This window comes from Amblyomma maculatum, chromosome 3 (genome assembly GCF_055883805.1).
Source record: "Amblyomma maculatum isolate TAMU_Amacu chromosome 3, ASM5588380v1, whole genome shotgun sequence".
NCBI lineage: Eukaryota > Metazoa > Arthropoda > Arachnida > Ixodida > Ixodidae > Amblyomma > Amblyomma maculatum.
Window position 1 is genome coordinate 210,662,929 of NC_139346.1, and position 20,088 is coordinate 210,683,016.

General features: G+C 46.0%; 1 protein-coding gene across 3 annotated transcripts in view; it reads right to left on the minus strand.

The window, feature by feature from the left end:
- Window positions 1-6,678: 6,678 nt before the first annotated feature.
- Window positions 6,679-20,088, minus strand: part of LOC146197612 (putative methyltransferase DDB_G0268948) — a 30,834-nt gene continuing 17,424 nt past the window's right edge. For all 3 annotated transcript variants that reach the window (XM_084599520.1, XM_084599521.1, XM_084599522.1), the window contains exons 5-7: window positions 19,242-19,348; window positions 14,834-14,968; window positions 6,679-6,808 (exon numbers count right to left, since the gene is read on the minus strand). In XM_084599520.1, coding sequence (XP_084455646.1) covers window positions 6,721-6,808; window positions 14,834-14,968; window positions 19,242-19,348 — 330 coding nt within the window. In that variant the 3' untranslated portion in view covers window positions 6,679-6,720. The remainder of the gene's footprint in view (window positions 6,809-14,833; window positions 14,969-19,241; window positions 19,349-20,088) is intronic.

Genomic DNA, 20,088 nt, shown 5'->3' on the forward strand with positions numbered 1-20,088 from the left:
GGACGGTGGTGGCTTTTTGTAGTTGAAGGTTTAGAAAATATGAAATAATTATGTAGCGAAGAAAAGCAAGGTGAATTCACAAATGGTACATGAATTTGAGACACTTAAGGTGACGACGTACGGCAAGTGTACCTATTAAGGCGTAGTTGTGGGAGAAAGGCAGACGGTGAAAAATCCATATCGACTCCTGCAAATAAAACGTACAGCCTTCTGTACAGATTATAGTTTTTAATGTCACCCAGTTTATATGGATTTCAAACAACGCAAGCGTATTCATGTAGGGAAGAATGAGTGTTTTATATGTCAGGAGCTTAGTTTCTTGATGAGCAGCGCGCAAAGTTTTCACGAGAGTAAGGTCGACGCACTCCTAGCACGCTGCCGGGCGGGTACGCGACCATAAAGAAGCGCTTATTAGGGCAACTCCTGCCAAATTTCTTCTGGGTAAAATTTCACGTTTATTATTTTTAGTTAGTTAGTTAGTTAGTTAGTTAGTTAGTTGTTAGTTAGTTAGTTTAGTTAGTTTAGTTAGTTAGTTTAGTTAGTTAGTTAGTTAGTTAGTTAGTTAGTTAGTTAGTTAGTTAGTTAGTTAGTTAGTTAGTTAGTTAGTTAGTTAGTTAGTTAGTTAGTTAGTTACATAGTTAGTTAGTTAGTTAGTTAGTTAGTTAGTTAGTTAGTTAGTTAGTTAGTTAGTTAGTTAGTTAGTTAGTTAGTTAGTTAGTTAGTTAGTTAGTTAGTTAGTTAGTTAGTTAGTTAGTTAGTTAGTTAGTTAGTTAGTTAGTTAGTTAGTTAGTTAGTTAGTTAGTTAGTTAGTTAGTTAGTTAGTTAGTTAGTTAGTTAGTTAGTTAGTTAGTTAGTTAGTTAGTTAGTTAGTTAGTTAGTTAGTTAGTTAGTTAGTTAGTTAGTTAGTTAGTTAGTTAGTTAGTTAGTTAGTTAGTTAGTTAGTTGTACGCAGCTGGTCTATTTGGAACTTCAAGCATGCTTAGCTGAAAAGGACGGCCATAATATAAGACTGACAAAACGACAAATAGCAGCGCTTCTAACAGCTCAAAGAGCCTCGTCAGAGAAAGTAGAAAAGAATAAGAAGACAGAAGGAAATAAATGCAGATGTGTTGACACGTTTATCCCTGTAACTTCAGCTGTCTTCACCAATGTGACCAAAACGACTCCAACGCAATTTCTCTCTGAAAGCACAACCAAGTGATGGTGATTTCCTCCGTTAATCCATATCCGGCTACAATGAAAGCAATCCGCTTTTCGATACGAAGTGTTAACCGATTGACGAATGCCTAACGCAACAATAATTTGTCCTCATATATAGTTCATTAATTAAACATGTTTGGACCTACCACGTCTACTCAGTAGCTTTGACGCTGGAATACTGAGAACGAAGACGCGGGATCGAATGCGGAAGACTGCTTAGCGACACTTCCACCTCCCTGTACGAAGCCGAATATAAGTTCCATGCAATTTTCTTGTCTGCTTGGACAAAGGTGGCCTGATATGTCTATATGTATAGCTGCAAAGAAGAATAAAGTCATTTTTAGTAGTGACTGTCCTTGTCTCTTCTCAGTGGATCTACTGTTTCACGCACATCCGTTACCTTAGGAAAATCATGAACCAACTAGGCCCTACCGAAATTTTATTGAAGTTCCTTTCTAGTTCAGTGGGTCCCTCGTGTGTCTTTCCCATATTCTTCTTCCGTCATCAACGTATTGCTCAGCCATATCATACATGCGTCGCCGAGCACGACTGTATGCGGGTTCTCCCTATCGTAAAGGATTCGTCCCAGCAGACGTGAGTGCCTTCTTTGGTTCAGTGCCACTTTAATGGGCACATGTCAATAGACTGCAAACTAATTCGCTCAGAGCTTTAGGGGCAAGTCAGCCTGTACAAAGACTGGCTTTGAGCGGTTTGCCATTCTGTAGATACTCAGTGGCTTGCTATTAGGAAGTATCGTGTGTTTGTACGTCTTGCTGGCCAGCATACGCAGGCGAGATGGAATGGTATGTTAAAGGATCAGTGCCGCACTGGCAACGCGCGGTTGGCACCTGAAGCCTTCCATATCAAGAAAACAGCTAAATACTGTATTAGCGGCATTTCCATTTCTCTTTACAAAGCTGAATATAAGTTCCTGTGTTCGTGACGTTAACGTGGACCAGATGACATGTCGTTTTCTTGTCTGCCTGCATAAGGGATATGCGTTGTTGCCAAGAAGAATAAAGTAGTTGTTAGTAGCTCCTGTGTTCTTAGTGAATCGTCTACTGTTTTGCGCTCATCAGTTGTTTTAGGAAAATCATGAACCAACTAGGCCCAACCAAAATTTTATGGAATGCCGCCAACAGTGATTGCATTTAGACGGAGGTGAATGCAAAAACACTCGTGAACACTCGCGTGATGTGAAATGCAGTGTTTGTGAAAAAATATGTACGTACGCACCGGTTTTTTGAGTGCACTGAGCATGATTACGTCGCTGACCAGGTTGAGCGAACACGTGATGCCGTAGACGGTGTCGAACACAACGCCTTCACCTGTTTATAAAAATCAGAGTAAATAACTCTGTAACCACAGGCAAGGACATTGGAATTTATGCGGTATTTAAAGTATTCGTGCATGGTTCTTTACAAAACAATTCTCATCAAGTCAACTCAAGAGAACACTTGAAAAATATATATAAACGCGTACACTAAGTTACAATGACGAGGCTTCGAAGTCAGAAAAAGTCGATGCACTTCGCCAGAAGGAATAAAACTTATTGAGCTCCTATAGCTCAACGTAATACGCACTCACTTTTCACGTTTCTGCGCCCGACCATGATGGAGGACAAAGTTACAAAAATATTGCTTGCCTGCAAAGGAGAGAGAAAACTCTAATTTGCTAATTGATTGATTGATTGAGTGATTGATTGATTGATTGATTGATTGATTGATTGATTGATTGATTGATTGATTGATTGATTGATTGATTGATTGATTTATAGAATGGCTGACGGGAATTCATGCTTTATCTTCATGGAAATGAGTATTTTGGATGGCTTATATCTTATTAAGGAAGAATGAAAGACCAAGAGGTAACTCCGTGGCGATTGAAAGTTGCTATACAAATCAAGTCAGGGGAAATTTTAACACACAAAACAGAAGTGAAAAGCAGATGTGACAGTGAAATACCAATTAAGGTCCTAAGTCACTTTGACCGAAGGGTTTTATCCGAAATGTTTAGTGCCACCCGTTTCACTGATAGCGCTGCAAACAAGGCCGGGAAATCCACACTTAATCGTGGATACACGTCGAAAAAATGAAAAACGAGCGGACATCAAGATTCAATCAGCAGTGGACAACGATGAATTTCGGGGGACAGGTTTTCAACAGCAGCATCGCGTGGAGGCTCCAAACGTAGTTCGAGGTGACCACTTACGGTGCAAACGTATAGAAGGAAGTTGAGAAATCTGAGGTCCGGCATTCTTGGGAGCAGAAATGAAGCAATGCGCAAACTAGTAGCCAGTCTTCTTCTTCAGTTCGAAGGTGAGTCATTCTTCGTTCTTCGCCTTTGGTCGCGCTCGTGGGGCTGTGAACCTGAGAACACTGGCGCCGAGACATTGTGTTTATTGCCAGCAAACAAAAATAAAAATGACAAGAAGTATAAGGCGCAGATTTGCTTATTTTGAACAATAATACCGTAGAGCGGTTGTTTAATGGAAGATAAAGATAATTCGGCACGCTAAGCCATCGAGAAGGGCTACATGCCGCATCGGGCGCGAGAAAGCAAAGTCACCTCAAGTAAGCGTCTACAATTGTCCCGGAAGTCAGCCTTTGCCACTGCACGAAATGGGCCATCAGCACGATGGTTGTTGGTTGGTTGTAAAACGTTTAATTCCATCGGAAATGGGCGTCCTCTTCCCCGCCCCCGGCACGCGTGCCGGGGAAGACGGGGAGTCGCGCGCCCGCGGATTTGAGGCTGGCAGGTAGCCCTTGGCTTGTTGCGGCCTCTTCCGCCATATGGACGGTGCGGTGCTGGATCGCAGGGTCCGCGCTTCGCAGCAGGGTATCCCAGGCTTCTCTACTTGTAAGATTTTGTCCTATCCCTGGATGTTTCGGTTCCAGATGCCACCTTCCGGTTCGCAGTTTGTCCATTCGTTCCTTTTTCCACCACAGTGCCTACGCGTTATGCCGCCAGGTGTATGAGAATACCAGTAGAGTCTTCGGAAAAGAAGTTTCTGAAAAGCGGGCCCTACGCCTTAAAATGGAACGACACAAGCACACGACAGGACACCACTACAGGCGGCACGCACGGGGCTTCATCAGCTCTGCTTTGTCGTCAATGCTTATACTCCGTTTCATACATAGCTGTCAACGCAGCCAAAAGTACGGAAGTAGTCCGTCAAAAGAAAATAATATGTGTCACTCCGCCTCGTTACAAGTTCCCACGCTCTCACCATCAACGGGCAGGCTGAAACCTTCTCCAGGCAGCCGACTGCTGTACCGAGTTGTGCTTCGATCAGCCGAAACGAGGACGCGGATATTCTTGATTGTTGAGCCAACGGTGTTGGTTCTTATGATCGCTTGCCTATTGCACTGGCTGTCCAATGGAAGCTATCAAGTACTGTTTCGTATAGTACCAAATTACCGTTTCATGAATGGGCTTTCTATTAGTTATGCGTGCTGCAGTAGTCTAAGAACATCGCTTATCCTTTTTGAGTCTCTCTTGCTGTGTGCTCCTGAATATCAGGTAGGGGATTTTGAGTGCTTCTGCAGGCGCAGCTGTACAAACGTGACTGTGAAAGTAAAGTTAGGTTAAAAGCAACAAGCATCCTCAACAACGTTTGACGCGACAAGACGTATATCGGCTGCTAGCAATTCGCACCGATCGGTAATCGAGAGGCGGGTGTCGGGATTTCTGTCACCGCTCGGCGTTTGTTTGTTACATGAAAATTCGGTATTAAAATGAACTTACCCCCATCGCCACTTCATTGGTGCCCTTTTGGTCATAGTACTGGGAAGAAAAATTACATTTGCAAGTCTATAATCAGAGAAGAGCGTATACTGTAATGTGTTAAGCAACCAATTACCCGTCGCTGGGTAAAAACTTCTACCTTAATTATCGAGATGATGCTCACATTTCACGCGTTAAGCTTACTTATTCCTTTGGTATAACAGCTGATATTCCACGAGGGCAATGTCCAGCACTGCGAAGGAAAGCTCAGAAGCCGCGATTTTTTGCGCTGAAATGAACGGCAAACACCCAACTTCCGGGACGATCGGTCCAATTTTCGGCGCCATCACTCGTGTTCGGCTCAGAAAACGGAAATGCGACATCCCGCCACCTGTGGAGGCAATTGGAATAGCGCCGAGCTTGGCGCGCCTGCTGAATAGTGGCTGCGGCATTTACAATAAAGCCTCGCCGTGGTGGTTGAGTGGTTAAGGCGCTCGACTACTGTGCCCAAGGATGCGGGATCGAATTCTGGCCGCGGTGGCCGCTTTCCAGTGGAATCGAAAAGCAAGGCGCCTGTGTGGTGTGCGATGTCAGAACCCCAGGTGGTCGAAATGTTCGGAGCCCTTCACTACGGCGCCTCTCATAGCCTAAATCGCTTTTCGACGTTATAAACCCACAAATCAAACCATGCTTACAATAAAGCCGTCCTCGATGGCACGGCTGATCAGTCGCGTTGGGGAGAAGCCGCTTGCCCACAACGGTACATCCAGTGACCAGTACTAACCGGGTATAGAAGGTGATAAAAATAATGCCGCTGTCACGCATAAGTGTATGGCGAGCTATTGTCTACCGTGTTTTGGTATGGTCGCGGTATAATCGGCGGTGTGAAGATTGCTTGACCATGGATTAGAGCCTTCTTAATTATGACGGCCTCTGTTCAGCATCGATGCTGTTGACATAAATCCGACTGCCAGATCTCTTCGCTAAGCTCGACCTGCTGCTTGCAAAGTTGCAGTGAATGACTGACCCAAAGATGCCCCCTAACAACGTCCTCTTCCTGAGTAAAGCAACGTTCCGGAAGGAAGCCATTTCCGTTCGGTTCTGTGGCGTTGCCAAAATTCATCATCATCATCATCATCATCAGCCTGATTATACCCACTGCAGGGCGAAGGCCTCTCCCATATTTCTCCACTTAACCCGGTTCTGTGCTACCTGCATCCACTTGACCCCTGCGAACTTCTTAATCTCATCCGCCCACCTAACTTTCTGCCGCCCCCTGCTACGCTTTCCTTCCCTTGGAATCCAGTTTGTTACCCTCAGCGACCATCGGTTATCCTCTCTTCGCACTACATGTCCTGCCCATGTCCATTTCTTCTTCTTAATTTCTACTAGAATGTCGGTAACTTGAGTTATTTCTCTCACCCACTCTGCACGCTTCCTATCTCTTAATGTTACCCCTACCATTTTTCGTTCCATAGCCCTCTGGGTTGTCCTCAACTTAAGTAGAACTCTCTTGGTTAGCCTCCACGTTTCAGCCCCATAGGTGAGTACAGGCAAGATGCAACTGTTGTATACTTTCCAAAATTATCGCCTCCAGAAGTCCAAAAAAAGGAAGGGATGCATTAAATAAAACGGCGCAATTATTTTGTTTATATTCGTGTTTTCCGTGTTTGCCAGATAGCTTTTACTCCCTTCTTTCTGTAACAGTCCGAGTCGCTTTACGACGTTAAACAATAATGAGCCAAACCAAACCAACTTTATATATAAAAAAAAAAATGTTTTTATCGAAGTAGATCATTTCCGGCACAGGATGTACGATGCTCTGTAGGCTACTCTAAGTTCCGGATCGCTTTCACCAGGCTTGCCAAGTCCCGATCGGATTCTGAAAAGACAATAAAAGCGCAGCCCATATATGAATCACAAGTTGCCCATCAAGCGCGTGAATTCGCATAACTCATTATCAAGCCTATAGGCATTCACACACTACCAAGACCTGAATGCTCACACGCTGAGTAGACATCGGCCCATTTTCTTTAGTCGTTTCAATTTCCTTTGAAGCCGCAGGGCTTCGCGAAAAATCCAAGCGTTATTAAAACATTTCTTTTTAGTTATCAGGATGGTCAACGCACTCTTCAACTATTTTTTTAAACCTGCACTGAAGTGAGTCTCCATCTTTCGTGCAACTTGCGAAGTCATCAAAGTTTAGCGAAACAGTGCCAATAACTGATACATCATCGACTCGAGAAAAATTTCGGTAAGATAAACTTTTAGTTGTATTATACAAGACAGTGTGAGTAGTACTTCCTCGTGGTCCGATATCCCAGGTACTATTTCGCAGTTTGTTTTGTCAATAATAGAACCGCTGTAAAAAAAGGTCAAGTACAGACTGAGATTTTCCTTGAATTCGCGTGTTTTATTCCACAACTTGAAACACGTGAAAGGAAAAGGCGATGCCAAACTTCAGTTCCCCAAAAGGGTCATATGCTTCTTAAGCGAGAATGTTGCCCGTTCTATATTAGGCAAATTAAAATCTCGTGATAATATAATTTGTTCACCAGGTTTTACATTTCTACACACATATTGCTTAGATTCTATATGGTAGAGCTAGGAGGCCTGTATATTGCTGCAATAACATATCTAACATTTGCATGGTACGTTGTACAAAATACACACTACATCAGGTACATCAGGCATTGAAAATATTCACAAAGGTGATTTAAAAAGAATGCAAACACCTCCTCCTCTACCGTCACGGTCTTTTCTGTACGCACTGTAGCCAACAGCAACACACCCAGTGTCATGCACTGTGTCGTTAAGCCAAGTCTCGGTCAAGACCGCTATATATATGGGTCGTGCAAAAGCAGCAGAGCCTCCAACTCAGCAGTCTTGTTGACAAATACAATTTATATTTAATATTTTCAGGGCGCGAGGTCTCTTCGTCCGACGTCAGTTTGTTTTTGTTCGCTTCTTAAAGCTTTAAACGCGACCCTGTCGTTTCATCCCAACCAAATAGGACGCTGTCAACGCTTAGTTTATCGAAGATTAGCTTTGGCTTGGCTCCGTTTGCTCTTTCTTATTCGCACCTTTTCCACATTTGCTTACGTATTTCCCGAACCCGCTTTGAATAGTCCTCAGCTATTGGCATTCCGGAGTCTGAGTTTATGACAAGATTGCAATATTGACATTTTTTCATGGAAGTCAAACAGTTTCAAAATTACAGGGTGCACCCTATTTCCTTGCTTTTTACCTAGTCTATGGCAACCTTCGGCGCCTTTTTCCTGGGTCGCGGCTGTGTTACTTATCAATTTCAAGTTATAGACCGTCAGTTATTGAAGGCATGTTGTACCGCCAGGACTACTGGCACTTTCCACAACGATTACTATACCGCAAGGGCTTGTACGTCGGCAAGTTGCGCCCCTCACGAGCTCCACCTAAAAAATATGCTGTCGCAACCTTATTTAGATTTAATGATATATGGAAGTGCATTGCACCCCAAATTAGGCTACGGGAAATGTATGCGCGCCTTTAGTACTGCCTAGAAAAGCTGACCTGAGCAAGTGGCACTTAAGCTGACATGATAAGCAGCCCTGTGACACCCGACAGATATCGATAATCAGAAGCTCTCGATTAGGTGTATCGTGGTAGCAGGTTCCAAATATCCGACAACTCTCTTCAATAACTGTCGTTTGCGACCAGGGTGGCTCCCACGTAGTTTACGATAATTTGTTACGACGAAAGGGATGGCGCAGTAAGTGTCTCACTTTCGGTAGACAACTCAACAAGAACCAATGACAGTCACAATTTGGATCCGTGGATAGAAATGACCACAGTCTGTGCCGGTAGGCTAGAAACGTCAGTGAATGTCAGCTTTAACAACACATTGCCTCCAGACCACGGACCGGCCGCTCCCTACGATGTTACACTACGATAACTTAAAAACATTGCTGAAGTCCAATCGTACCGAAGTGGGTGTACTACTATGGGGGAGAGATCCCATGCGATCCGTACAAGCCAACGAAGCAATTTTGCTACACCTGCCGAAAGCCAGGACACCGAACAGACGTATGCCCGAACCCGTCTATCAGGGCATGCAGAAGATGCAACAAGCAAGATCCGGAGGAAAGTCACGAGTGCGAACCCCAATGCGCTCTCTGTGGAGGAGCACATGAGATTGGAGCCACCGGCTGCCGAAGCAAGCTCAAGGAGATCACAAAGAAGACAAAGGGACATCCAAAGTGACGTCAGAGCCGCCCAGAAACGAGTGGCATCATGAAGAAGCATCAGAGGTGGTTCAGTTCGGACGGGGAGGAGGAAACATCGCGTGAGCGGTCCAGGTCCCAGTCCAGGTCGGAGGCCAACGCGGAACCCAAGAAGCCAGCGAAGAAAAGCAAGCCAGGCGCCTGGGAGAAGAAGAAAGAAGAGAAGAAAAAAGACCTTGATCAGGTGAGCTGGCCAGCATTGCCCTCCCAAAAACAGCTAGATGAGGAAAGAACAGAAATTCTAGCCGAGCTAAAAGGAATAAGAAAGGAGAACGCAATGATTAAGCAACGATTAGATCAGATGCAGAACCAAATTAACATTACACAAAACAAGTACGAAAAATCCACATCATCGGTTAATCAGACACCCCCTTTGACTGCCGAAGATGTAGGAAGAATAGTAGAGGAAAAGCTAGCACAGCTGCTCCCACACATCATTGAGCAAATCACAAAGAAAGCCATGGAACAAGTCACAGGCTATATAGAGCAAAAGTTTCAGGCGATGCAAATCGAGATGACCAAACTGATTAGGAAGCAAACAACAGCCACCACAGTAAGAGAAAGGGCTGAGAAGCCATATCACAGGCCCGGACTGACCAGCTTGCAATCTGAGACCGATCATGACTAGACACCAGAAGGCGAAGCAAGACCGCCTAGAGATTTGGCAGTGGAATTGTAGAAGCATCAGACGCAAGAAAGGGATGCTGTCACAGCTGCTGGCCTCACAAGCGGAACCACCGCCTGTGATAGCCCTACAGGAGGTTGGCAGTTCCCCTTCAATTAGCGGGTACGAGGTCTTTGCTGCCGATGACGAGAGCTGGAAGGTGGCGACAATGGTGGAGAAGACCATTACAACAATTCGGCATGACCAATTTAAAGGGATTGAAACACCCCATATCCTTGTGGAGGTGGTCCAAAAGAGTGACAAAAAACAGGGCACTTTTATCCTAAATGTATACAGCCCCCCTTCCCAACGAAAGATCGACTTCGACAGGCTTCTCGGAGAAACATTAAACTTGGTAAGAGGAAATCAGCTAGTTATATTAGGCGACTTTAATGCAAAAGACCTGGCCTGGGGATACACGCGACAGGACAAGAGAGGCCGCATTATTAGAGAGCTAATCGACAGACATGAATTAACACTGGTAACGGACCCGGGAGTGCCCACGAGAACGGGCAACAGTGTGAGCAAGGACACTACCCCGGACCTTACGATGGTCAAGAACTGTGGCGATGTTGAGTGGATAAACACGCTTAACGATCTGGGCAGTGATCACTATATAGTGAGCACGACCATCCACACCTACAAGATCAGGCGTCAGGTTGGCGCAGCCAGGATTACCAACGGGCACAAGTTCAGAGAAGCGCAGGAGGAGGACCAAGGCGAGATTGAGGATCTTGATAGCTGGTGCGGGGCGCTGCGGAAAAACAAGCAGAGATTTACGCAAGAGCTGACACGCAACAATGAGACACCAGAAATAGACGCCCATCTACTCCACCTGTGGGAAGCGAGGAGGGGACTGTTAAGAAGATGGAAGAAACAGAGGCACAATCGAAAGCTTAGGATGAAAATCGTGGAGATCACAAAGAAGGCGGCGGAGTACGCTGAACAACTGACGAGAGCCAACTGGGGCAAATTCTGCGACTCTCTGCAGGGGACACTCAGCACTTCCAAGACATGGCGAATTCTAAAAGCCATCATGGACCCCACCAAAACCAAGCGAGAGGGGCAGAAGTCGCTGCAGCGGTTGCTACACACATTCCCAGGCACGAAGGAAGATGTGATCAAGGCCGTCCATGACAAATGCTACGGAGTAGACCTAGAGGATCTATATCCATACGCAGAAGATTACAAAGGAGACCCAAATCCGAAATTGGACGAGCCGATCACGGAGGAAGAAGTCCGGACGGCAATAGCAAGTGCCACTCGAAACACAGCGGCTGGTGACGGCAAGATCACTAATGGCATAATTCGGAACATGAGCAACAGCAATATCAAGGCACTGGCGCATTTCATGAACAAGCATTGGGAAGCAGGAACGGTGCCAGCGCAGTGGAAACACTCGGTGGTCATCATGATCCAGAAACCCGGGAAAAAATTGGCAATAGAGAATTTGCGGCCCATTTCTTTAACTTCGTGCCTGGGAAAGATTTTCGAGAGGGTTGTCAATAATAGACTGAAAAATTACTTAGAGGATAGCGCTCAGATGCCGGACACCATGTTTGGCTTCAGAGAAAAGCTATCAGCCCAGGACGTTCTCCTGCAGATTAAAGAAGAGGTCTTGACAGGTATCCCACGCTCGGCAGAACACGTAGTTTTGGCAGTGGACATTAAAGGTGCATTTGATAATGTTAGTCACAAGGCGATCTTAGATGGTCTGGCAGACACGAATTGTGGAACCAGAGTCTACGAGTACGTTAGGAGCTTTCTGAGTAACCGGACGGCCGAAATCAAGATTGGCAGTATAGAAACAGAGACCTTCTCCCCGCCCAACAAAGGGACACCTCAAGGAGCAGTCATTTCGCCCACGCTGTTCAACGTGGCAATGATTGGCCTGGCCAGGCGCCTCGAGAAGGTGGAGGGCATACAGCACGCTATGTATGCTGATGACGTCACCATCTGGACGACCACAGGATCACTCGGGGAGAAGGAAGCGAAATTGCAAGAAGCAGCATCTGTCATCGAAGAATATCTAAAGCAAAGGGGCTTGGAGTGCTCATCAAGAAAATCAGAACTGATCAGATTCTGGCGAGGCAAGGGCAACCGCTCTACTCCCACAGATCAAGGCCACAAGCTCGAGATCCGGCTGCAAGGGAAGACAGTACCCGAAAAGACAACCGTGAGGATCCTGGGGATGTGGCTCCAATCGAATCAAAGGTGTCAACACACACAATCTGCTCAAGACCTCGACCCAGCAGGTCGCCCGAATGATAGCACGGGTGACCAGCAAAAAGATGGGGATGAAGGAGCCCGACACACTCAAACTGGTCCGGAGCCTCGTTATTAGCAGAGTAGCGTATGCTCTACCCTACTTCAATATGACCAAAAGAGAGGAAGACAGAGCGGACGCCATCATCAAAATGGCTATCAAGACCGCACTCAAGCTCCCCAAGAACACACCGAACCACAAACTAGCAGCTCTGGGTCTGCACAATACAATACAAGAATTAGCAGAAGCCCAAATCAAGTCACAGCTAAACAGACTTCTACAAACGAGGACGGGAAGACGGGTGTTGGAAAGACTGGGATATAGCACACACCTACAGGCTTATAACAAGACAAGAGAGGTATCGCGGGAAGTCAGAAATTGGTACCGAGTTCGGCCCATACCAAGAAACATAGACCTCCGCCTACACCCGGGAAGAAGGCAGGCAAGGGCAGAGTATTATGAAAAAACATTCGGCCAACAAGACACGTCAAGGTTCACCGACGCAGCCTTATACGAAACCAACGCAAAGAGGGCGATAGCCACGGTCACAGACTGCGAAGGCCGGGAGGTAGTTAGCGCCTCGATCCAAAACTGTACAGTCACGGAGGCAGAGGAAGTGGCTATCGCAATGGCCATTAGGCAAGGAAGAGAAACGGGAGAGAGTCTCACGATACTGTCAGACTCTCAATCCGCATGCAGAAATTTTCAACGGGGTAAATTATCTAAGGTAGCGCACCAAATCCTTTCTTCCACAAGCGAGCCAACAAAACAATACACTCAAACACTAGTGTGGATTCCGGGGCATGCAGAGATCACGGGGAATTTGTACGCAGACAGGCTAGCACGAGGACATGCAACCTACCGTGCGCCCAACAGTCTCGGGACAGAGGACCTGATTCCGCTTGACCCTGACTACACCACAATACTACAACACTACAGAGGCTTGCGGAAAGTATATCCGGAGCCGCATAAAAAGCTCAGCAACGAGGAGGCCATAGATCTGAGGCGGCTACAGACGGGCACCTTCATTAATTTACACATATTACACATGATGCATCCCACGACATTCAGAGACGAGTGCCCGTGGTGCGGGAAGACCCCTACCCTGTACCAGATAACATGGGAATGCAGCTCACATCAACTGCAAAAAATTGAAAACCCAAATGAAAGACAGTGGGAGGCTTTGCTGGCCAGCTCTGACCCGGAGGCTCAGCTCTACCTGGTCACAAGAGCTCGCAAACTGGCGAAAGCCAGTGGTGCCCTGGACTGGGGGCGCCAACCGCTCGTCAGCCTCGGTTGAAGAGGCGAAGAAAAAGATCTCCGAGCAATTAATAAAGTTCACTCACTCACTCACTCACTCACTCTAAACCTAGTTATACAAAGCGAAATATTTAGTTACGTTTGTCTTCGTTTGATTTATTTTCGCCTGCCGCTTAAAATATACTATGGTAATCGCTGCAAAGGTTGCCTTGTGGTCATTGTAGTATGATGCAATGTATTCAATCTTCACCAGTCATAGGGTTCAATTCAAAAGCTCCTCTGCGTAAAGTTCTAAGATGCCCAACTTGGCTCGCATCCTGGCGAAACGAATGATTGCTTTATAGGAAGGGAAAGGCGTGGTAACTGTCTCACTTGTTTTCTGTGGACACCTTAACCGCGCCGCAAGGAAAGGGAGGAAGGTGGGAGTGAAAGTGGAAAGAGAGAAAGAGGAGCCGTAGTGGAGGGCTACGGAGTAATTTCGACCACCTGGGGAATCTTTAGCGTGCGCTAACATCGCACAGCACACGGACGCCTCTTCGTTTCGCCTCCATCGAAACGCAGCCGCCGAGGTCGGGTTCGAACCCGGGTACCGGCACCAATAGTAGGGCGTCTTACCACTGCACCACCCCGGCGGGGCACCATGGCGAAACGCGTACAGCCTAGGCAGCGGTGCGCTCCTCCTCAAACCACGGCTAAGCACGCGACTAGTCACGCGAACTGACAGCGGGAGAGCGCATGTGCAGCGGCTCCAGCTGCGGTGGCGGAAAGCGCGCGCGCGCTATCGGGGAACCACCGCGGCAAGTGACATGATTAATCACACGGTCGAGCCAGCGCGGTTCCGGAGCGGCTGAAGGCGGCTGGATGCCAAAGCGACTAAGTCGGCGAAACTCGCAAAACATGGTGCAGTAAAGCATTCGCTTTAAAAATGCCCAGCCCGCTACACAATAGCAGCTGCCAACATCTGACCTAAACTGCCAGTCTGTTGAGCATGAACTGCTTGTAAACCCCATTGTCAGCGTACCGTGGCTACAACAGAGGAAGAACAAGGAGGCGAACTTAAACGAAATCTGGCGAAATGTTTGTTTTCCCGTGCAACTCTGCCATAAAAGCGCATGCATAAACCGCATCTTCCTCCGGCTACGTCGAATGCGCGGTCCGCACTCTTATCACATTGTCGGCCTGAATATAATATAGGCACGTCGCAGCAACCATAATAGCACGAGCGATTGCTGCGGCAGAATGGACAAATGCGGCAGGGGAGGTGTACATTAGGTCAAGTGCAGCTACAAGCACCTTGAACACCCTGGAAAGCGGACAGGTTTTTCTGCAATGCGCTTCGTGAGCACTTTCATTTACTCTTGAAGTCCCCCTTTTTTTTTTTCTTTTTTTTTTTCGCGTCCTTGACAGTGCCGGGTTAATCATTTCCTGAAGACACCACGAACTGAAAGGCGCACTCGCCTGGCCTCGAGCCTCACCAGGGCCTGTTTGGCGCGCAGCGGCTCCTTCTCCTCCATGCGTATTGCGAAACTCCATGTCTTCACCAGCTCCACTACGGATGACAGCGTTGTTTTTTCGATCACATCGAAATCTTTCCTGGAAAGAAAACGAAAGAATATGTCATCGAAAACCACATGTAATTGGGTGCCAGTCATTCCGCCCCGTATTAAGAGCAACGGAGGGCATACACTTTTTATAAACGCGCCTCGATATAATAGTACGCATCGGTGTCTTTTATACTTGCTCTCCCAAATGTGGAAACTAAAACAGATAGCATGATTAAGAACAACACTCCACTCTAGTGCCAAAACAAAAAAAAAGGGGGGGGGGGGTTAAGCACGGCTTGAAGCTAATGATAGTTCGAATATATAATAATTGGTTCACAGGAAGGGAAAGGCGTAGTATCTGTCACACTTGCTCAGTGGACACCCGGACCGCGCCGTAAGGGAAGCGAGGACGGTGGGATTTAAAGTGGATAGAGAGAGCGGGAAGCCGTAGTGGAGGGCTGCGGAGAAATTTCGACCACCTGGGGATCTTTAACGTGCGCTGACATCGCACACCACACGGACGCCACTTCGTTTTCGCCTCCACCGAAACGCAGCCGCCGTGGTCGGGTTCGAACCCGGGAGCTCCGGCACAGTAGTCGGGCGTCTTACCACTGCACCACCCCAGCGGGGCTCAATCCACGGTCTTTTTCATATTTATAATAATAATAATAATAATAATAATAATAATAATAATAATTGGTTCACAGGAAAGGACAGGCGCAGTATCTGTCAAGTCGACACCTTAATTTTATTATAGGAATAATTGGTTCACAGGAAGGGAAAGGCGCAGTATCTGTCACACTTGTTTCTGTGAACTGATTTTTAAACTGATTTATTTATAGGAAGGGAAAGGCGCGGTAAATGTCTCACTTGTTTTTCTGTGAACACCGCAACCACGCCATAAGGGAAGGGAGGAAGATGGGAGTGAAAGTGGAAAGAGAGAAAGAGGAGCCGTATTGGAGGGCTACGGAGTAATTTCGACCACCTGGGGATCTTTAACGTGCGCTGACATCGCACAGCACACGACGCCTCTTCGTTTCGCCCCCATCGAAACGCAGCCGCCCAGGTCGGGTTCGAACGCAGGTACTCCGGCACAGTAGTCGGGCGTCTTACCACTGTTTCTGTGAAAAAACTGATTTATTTATAGGAAGGGAAAGGCGCGGTAACTGTCTCACTTGATTTCTGTGGACACCGCAACCGCGCCGTAAGGGAAGGGAGGAAGATGGGAGTGAAAGTGGATAGAGAGAAAGAGGAGCCATAGTGGAGGGCTACGGAGTAATTTCGACCACCTGGGGATCTTTAACGTGCGCTGACATCGCACAGCACACGACGCCTCTTCGTTTCGCCTTTCTGTGAACACCTGAACAGCGCCTTAAGGGAAGAGAGGAAGGTGGGAGTGAAAGTGGAAAAAGAGAAAGAGGAGTCGTGGTGGAGGGCTGCGGAGTAATTTCGACCACCTGGGGATCGTTCACGTGCGCTGACATCGCACAGCACACGGACGCCTCATCGTTTCCCTTCCATCAAAGTCCGCGGTCGGGAAATAATTTTTATGCAAATTAGGTTTTGGGGAAAGGAAGGAGCCTTATACTTTCGAGCGGAGGCCACGGATTTATTGTCACCTACACCTGTCTGATTAATTGGAGGGATATGGGAGAGGACTACGCCCTGCAGTGGGTTATAATCCGGCTGATGACGATGATGATTACACAGGTCAAAATCATGTTTTCATATATTTTTCTTGTATATTGTACATTGGTTTATAAGAAAGGAAAGGCGCATGTATCTGCCAGGATTGAGAGAAGGAAGGTGGGAGTGAAAGCGGAGAGAAAAATAGGTCCCGTAATGTGAGGCTGCGGATTAATTTGGGCACCTCTGGGCATTTAACGTGGGCGGACATCGCACAACCCAGGGCTGCCTCTGCGTTTAATAATTGGTTCACGGGAAGAAAAAGGCTCAGCATCTGTCATACTTGTTCTGTGGACAGCTGAACCACGCCTTAGAGGAAGGGAGGAAGGTGGGAGTGAAAGCTGAAAGAGAGAAATTGGTGCCGAAGCGGAGGGCTCCGGAGTAATTTCAACAACCTGGGGTTAAAAAGTCCTGTTGTAGGCCGTCGTTGCACCCGCCACCGCTTCGGTGGTGGGTGCAACGAGTGAGATTAACAGTGCTACATGCTGGCAGAAAAAAAAAACCATAACACAGAAAGTATAATGCAGCATAATTTCATACAGTCAAACACAAGCACACGTCTCAAAGCAGTACGTGCGGCAAACATTTCATTATATTTTGATAAAACGACTTCTCGGGACAGTTTATTTCATTGTCTTTGAAAACAGTGACGTTTTTAGTAAGTTTGTTCTTCAATACAATACTTACTTCGTAAGTATTGTATTGTATTGTATTGTATTGTATTGTATTGTATTGTATTGTATTGGGGTTTTTGGCGCATAAGCAACTCAGGCAAAAAGGTACCACACTTTGTAAGTGTGGTACCTTTTTGCTGATATATGGTCTGGCTGCAATAAATAACAGTCAGGGTCAATACTGTCTTAGAATGCAATACGTTATGGAAGAATTTCAGCTTAAGTTCTAAGTTTCTGTAGTGAAACCCATCCTAACTGTTTCTGCGCGGTTGGCACACTGAAATTCCGGCTGTAATTTTTTAAAACAAAACGGACAGCTAGGTTTTCTACCTTATCTAATTTACCAACATCATTTTTAGTTTTAGGATCCCACACTGTACCCGCATACTCTAGGCCTTACATTAGTTATGTATAACAATTCTTTAATTTTTAAAGGAAAACACTTGGCATTCCTGCGTAGGGAACCCAGAACACGACCTCCTTCCGCAATGATGTAATTAATGTGCCTATTCCAACACAGTTCACTAGTTAAAAACACCAAGATATTTATAGTCAGTGACAAACAACAAATGTGTCCTGAATTAATACTATAAACAAAATTATAAGGCGACCTTTTTTGGCACTTTTCCAAATATTAATCGTCATGCCCCAATTATCACACCAGACACCATTTTGTAAAGGTCACTCTGTAGAGCGTCACGGTGAGCAGGATTAGCAACAGTTCGGTATAAAACACAACCATCAGCGAATAGTATCAGTGTAGACGACATACCACCGCAAATGTCATTTACGAAAATTGCTAACAAAAGTGGTCCTAAAATTGACCTTTGCGGGACACCTGAAGTGATAGCAACTTGTTCCGAGATTACACCACTGACCACAGCCCTTTCTTTTCTTAGATGAAGGCATGCTTTGATCTATGCGATCACTTTACTGTTAATTTTAAACAATGATTTGTTTCTAATCACAAATCACGTGGTAGACAGACAACAAATGAAATGGAGAAATACGCAGTAAACATAAACCACTTTATCTGAAGAACAAGCAATATCGTGTACGAGGGACAACTCCATCCGTAAACATTGACTCTCTGGTTCATTCAGTCTAGTCTGCCATTTGCCGCTTAATTATGCCGCTGAGAAACAAAATGAAGCAATTATCAGAGACGTTAACGCTTAGCAGCTAACGTCGTACACCTCTGGCTGTCCCTGCGTATCGTATTCACTGCTCGACTACATCGTTAATAGAAGCATGGCCTATCTGAAAGCGCTTTCTATGCGATATTAAGTGCGAAATGCGCAGTAACTGCTGATTTCGATTTTCCCATGCGGCGGTTAACTTAATAATTCATACTAGTTTGCTTAGAGAGAACAGCTAGCTAATCGCGAATAACAAAAACTTAGAGGGACTTTAGCGACTAAAGTAGTGAAAGGCGAAAGCCTGAGTGCCACATTCTGCTACGCAACTTGTACTAATTAATAATTATTAAATTATTCAGCAGGTATTTAATTATTTATTAACTAATTAACTAATTAATGAATACCTTATTAGTTCTTAGTACTAAATAATTAATAATAGTAATTGGTCATTGATTGGCATATTGCCATATAAGGCACGAATTCGCGCATACTGTGGTGACGCTCTGTGATTTGTCGAGAACTCTATGATGTCATCCCGCCTCGGCCAATTAGAGCCGCCGCAAAACCGGGACACATTTTGTCCACGACAGCATGAGCCATTAAAGGCTTTCGCCATAATAACACGCCTTCAATCTCTCTACTGTTTCGAGCCCTTGTACCCACGTTTTTCACAGGAAAACCATTACACTCTCTCGACGAAGTGAGCTGTAAACACCTTACCACTACCTGCCGGCAAGTGCAGAGTTCGAAATTCTCCGTTGCTTACACAAAAATTGCCTTTCTTTTCGTCACTTAGTTCCGAGAACGTACCGTGCCAACTTACGTGCGGACATCCTTGAAGGGCCACTTGGGCAAATCAGTGCGCTCGTAGCCGTATGTCCAGAAATCATGCTGGGCGGTCAGATAGCCTTCGAACTCTCTGTACCGAAACTTCAGGAATACACAAAAAAGAAAATTAAACATTTTCAAAACGCCGTGAGCTGCAAGCTCACAAAGCAAATGTATATCTTGGTCCTTACTTCTCTCCAGTGCTGCCGCACTCGGCATTGTTATAATTCCATCATATATGCATCAGTTCGTAGCAGCGAACTGCGCGGCAGTGAATGACAGAAAGTCCCAGTAAAGTCAGCACGATCGAGAACATCTGAGCAGGAGGCAAGCAGAAAGGTCCAAAGACCATTTTGTAAGTACGTCTAAAGCGGAGGAATGATTTCTTCGTTTGCTTTTTAAGCTGCCCGATGCAGCACTAAAGTAAACTCATCTCGAATACAATCCGTGCGTTTCTTTTTTAACACTCTCTCTAGCTGTATATTACTCCCTGCCGTCAAGAACAGTAATCCTATCATCTTCCCTCCTCCATAAAAAAATGCGATGTTCACAATAGCGAAGAGTCTTATAGCGCGTTTGGCAAGGAGACCAGTTTATACATTTCGTGTGAAAGAATAATTCACGTTGGTGGTATGGCGGTAGGGCAAGTTAGAGTATAAGGGGCGCCGTGTTGCGGGGCTCCTGTGTAATATCGACCCCTTAAGAATATTTAATTTCCACTGATATCTAAACATGCGGCCGCAGCAACATGGATGGAACCGCGGTTCTCTGGTTCAACTGATATGTTTCGCTGGCGGTAAAGAAGACAGAGGGGGGAGCCTGAAGAGGGAGCCTGACAGCTT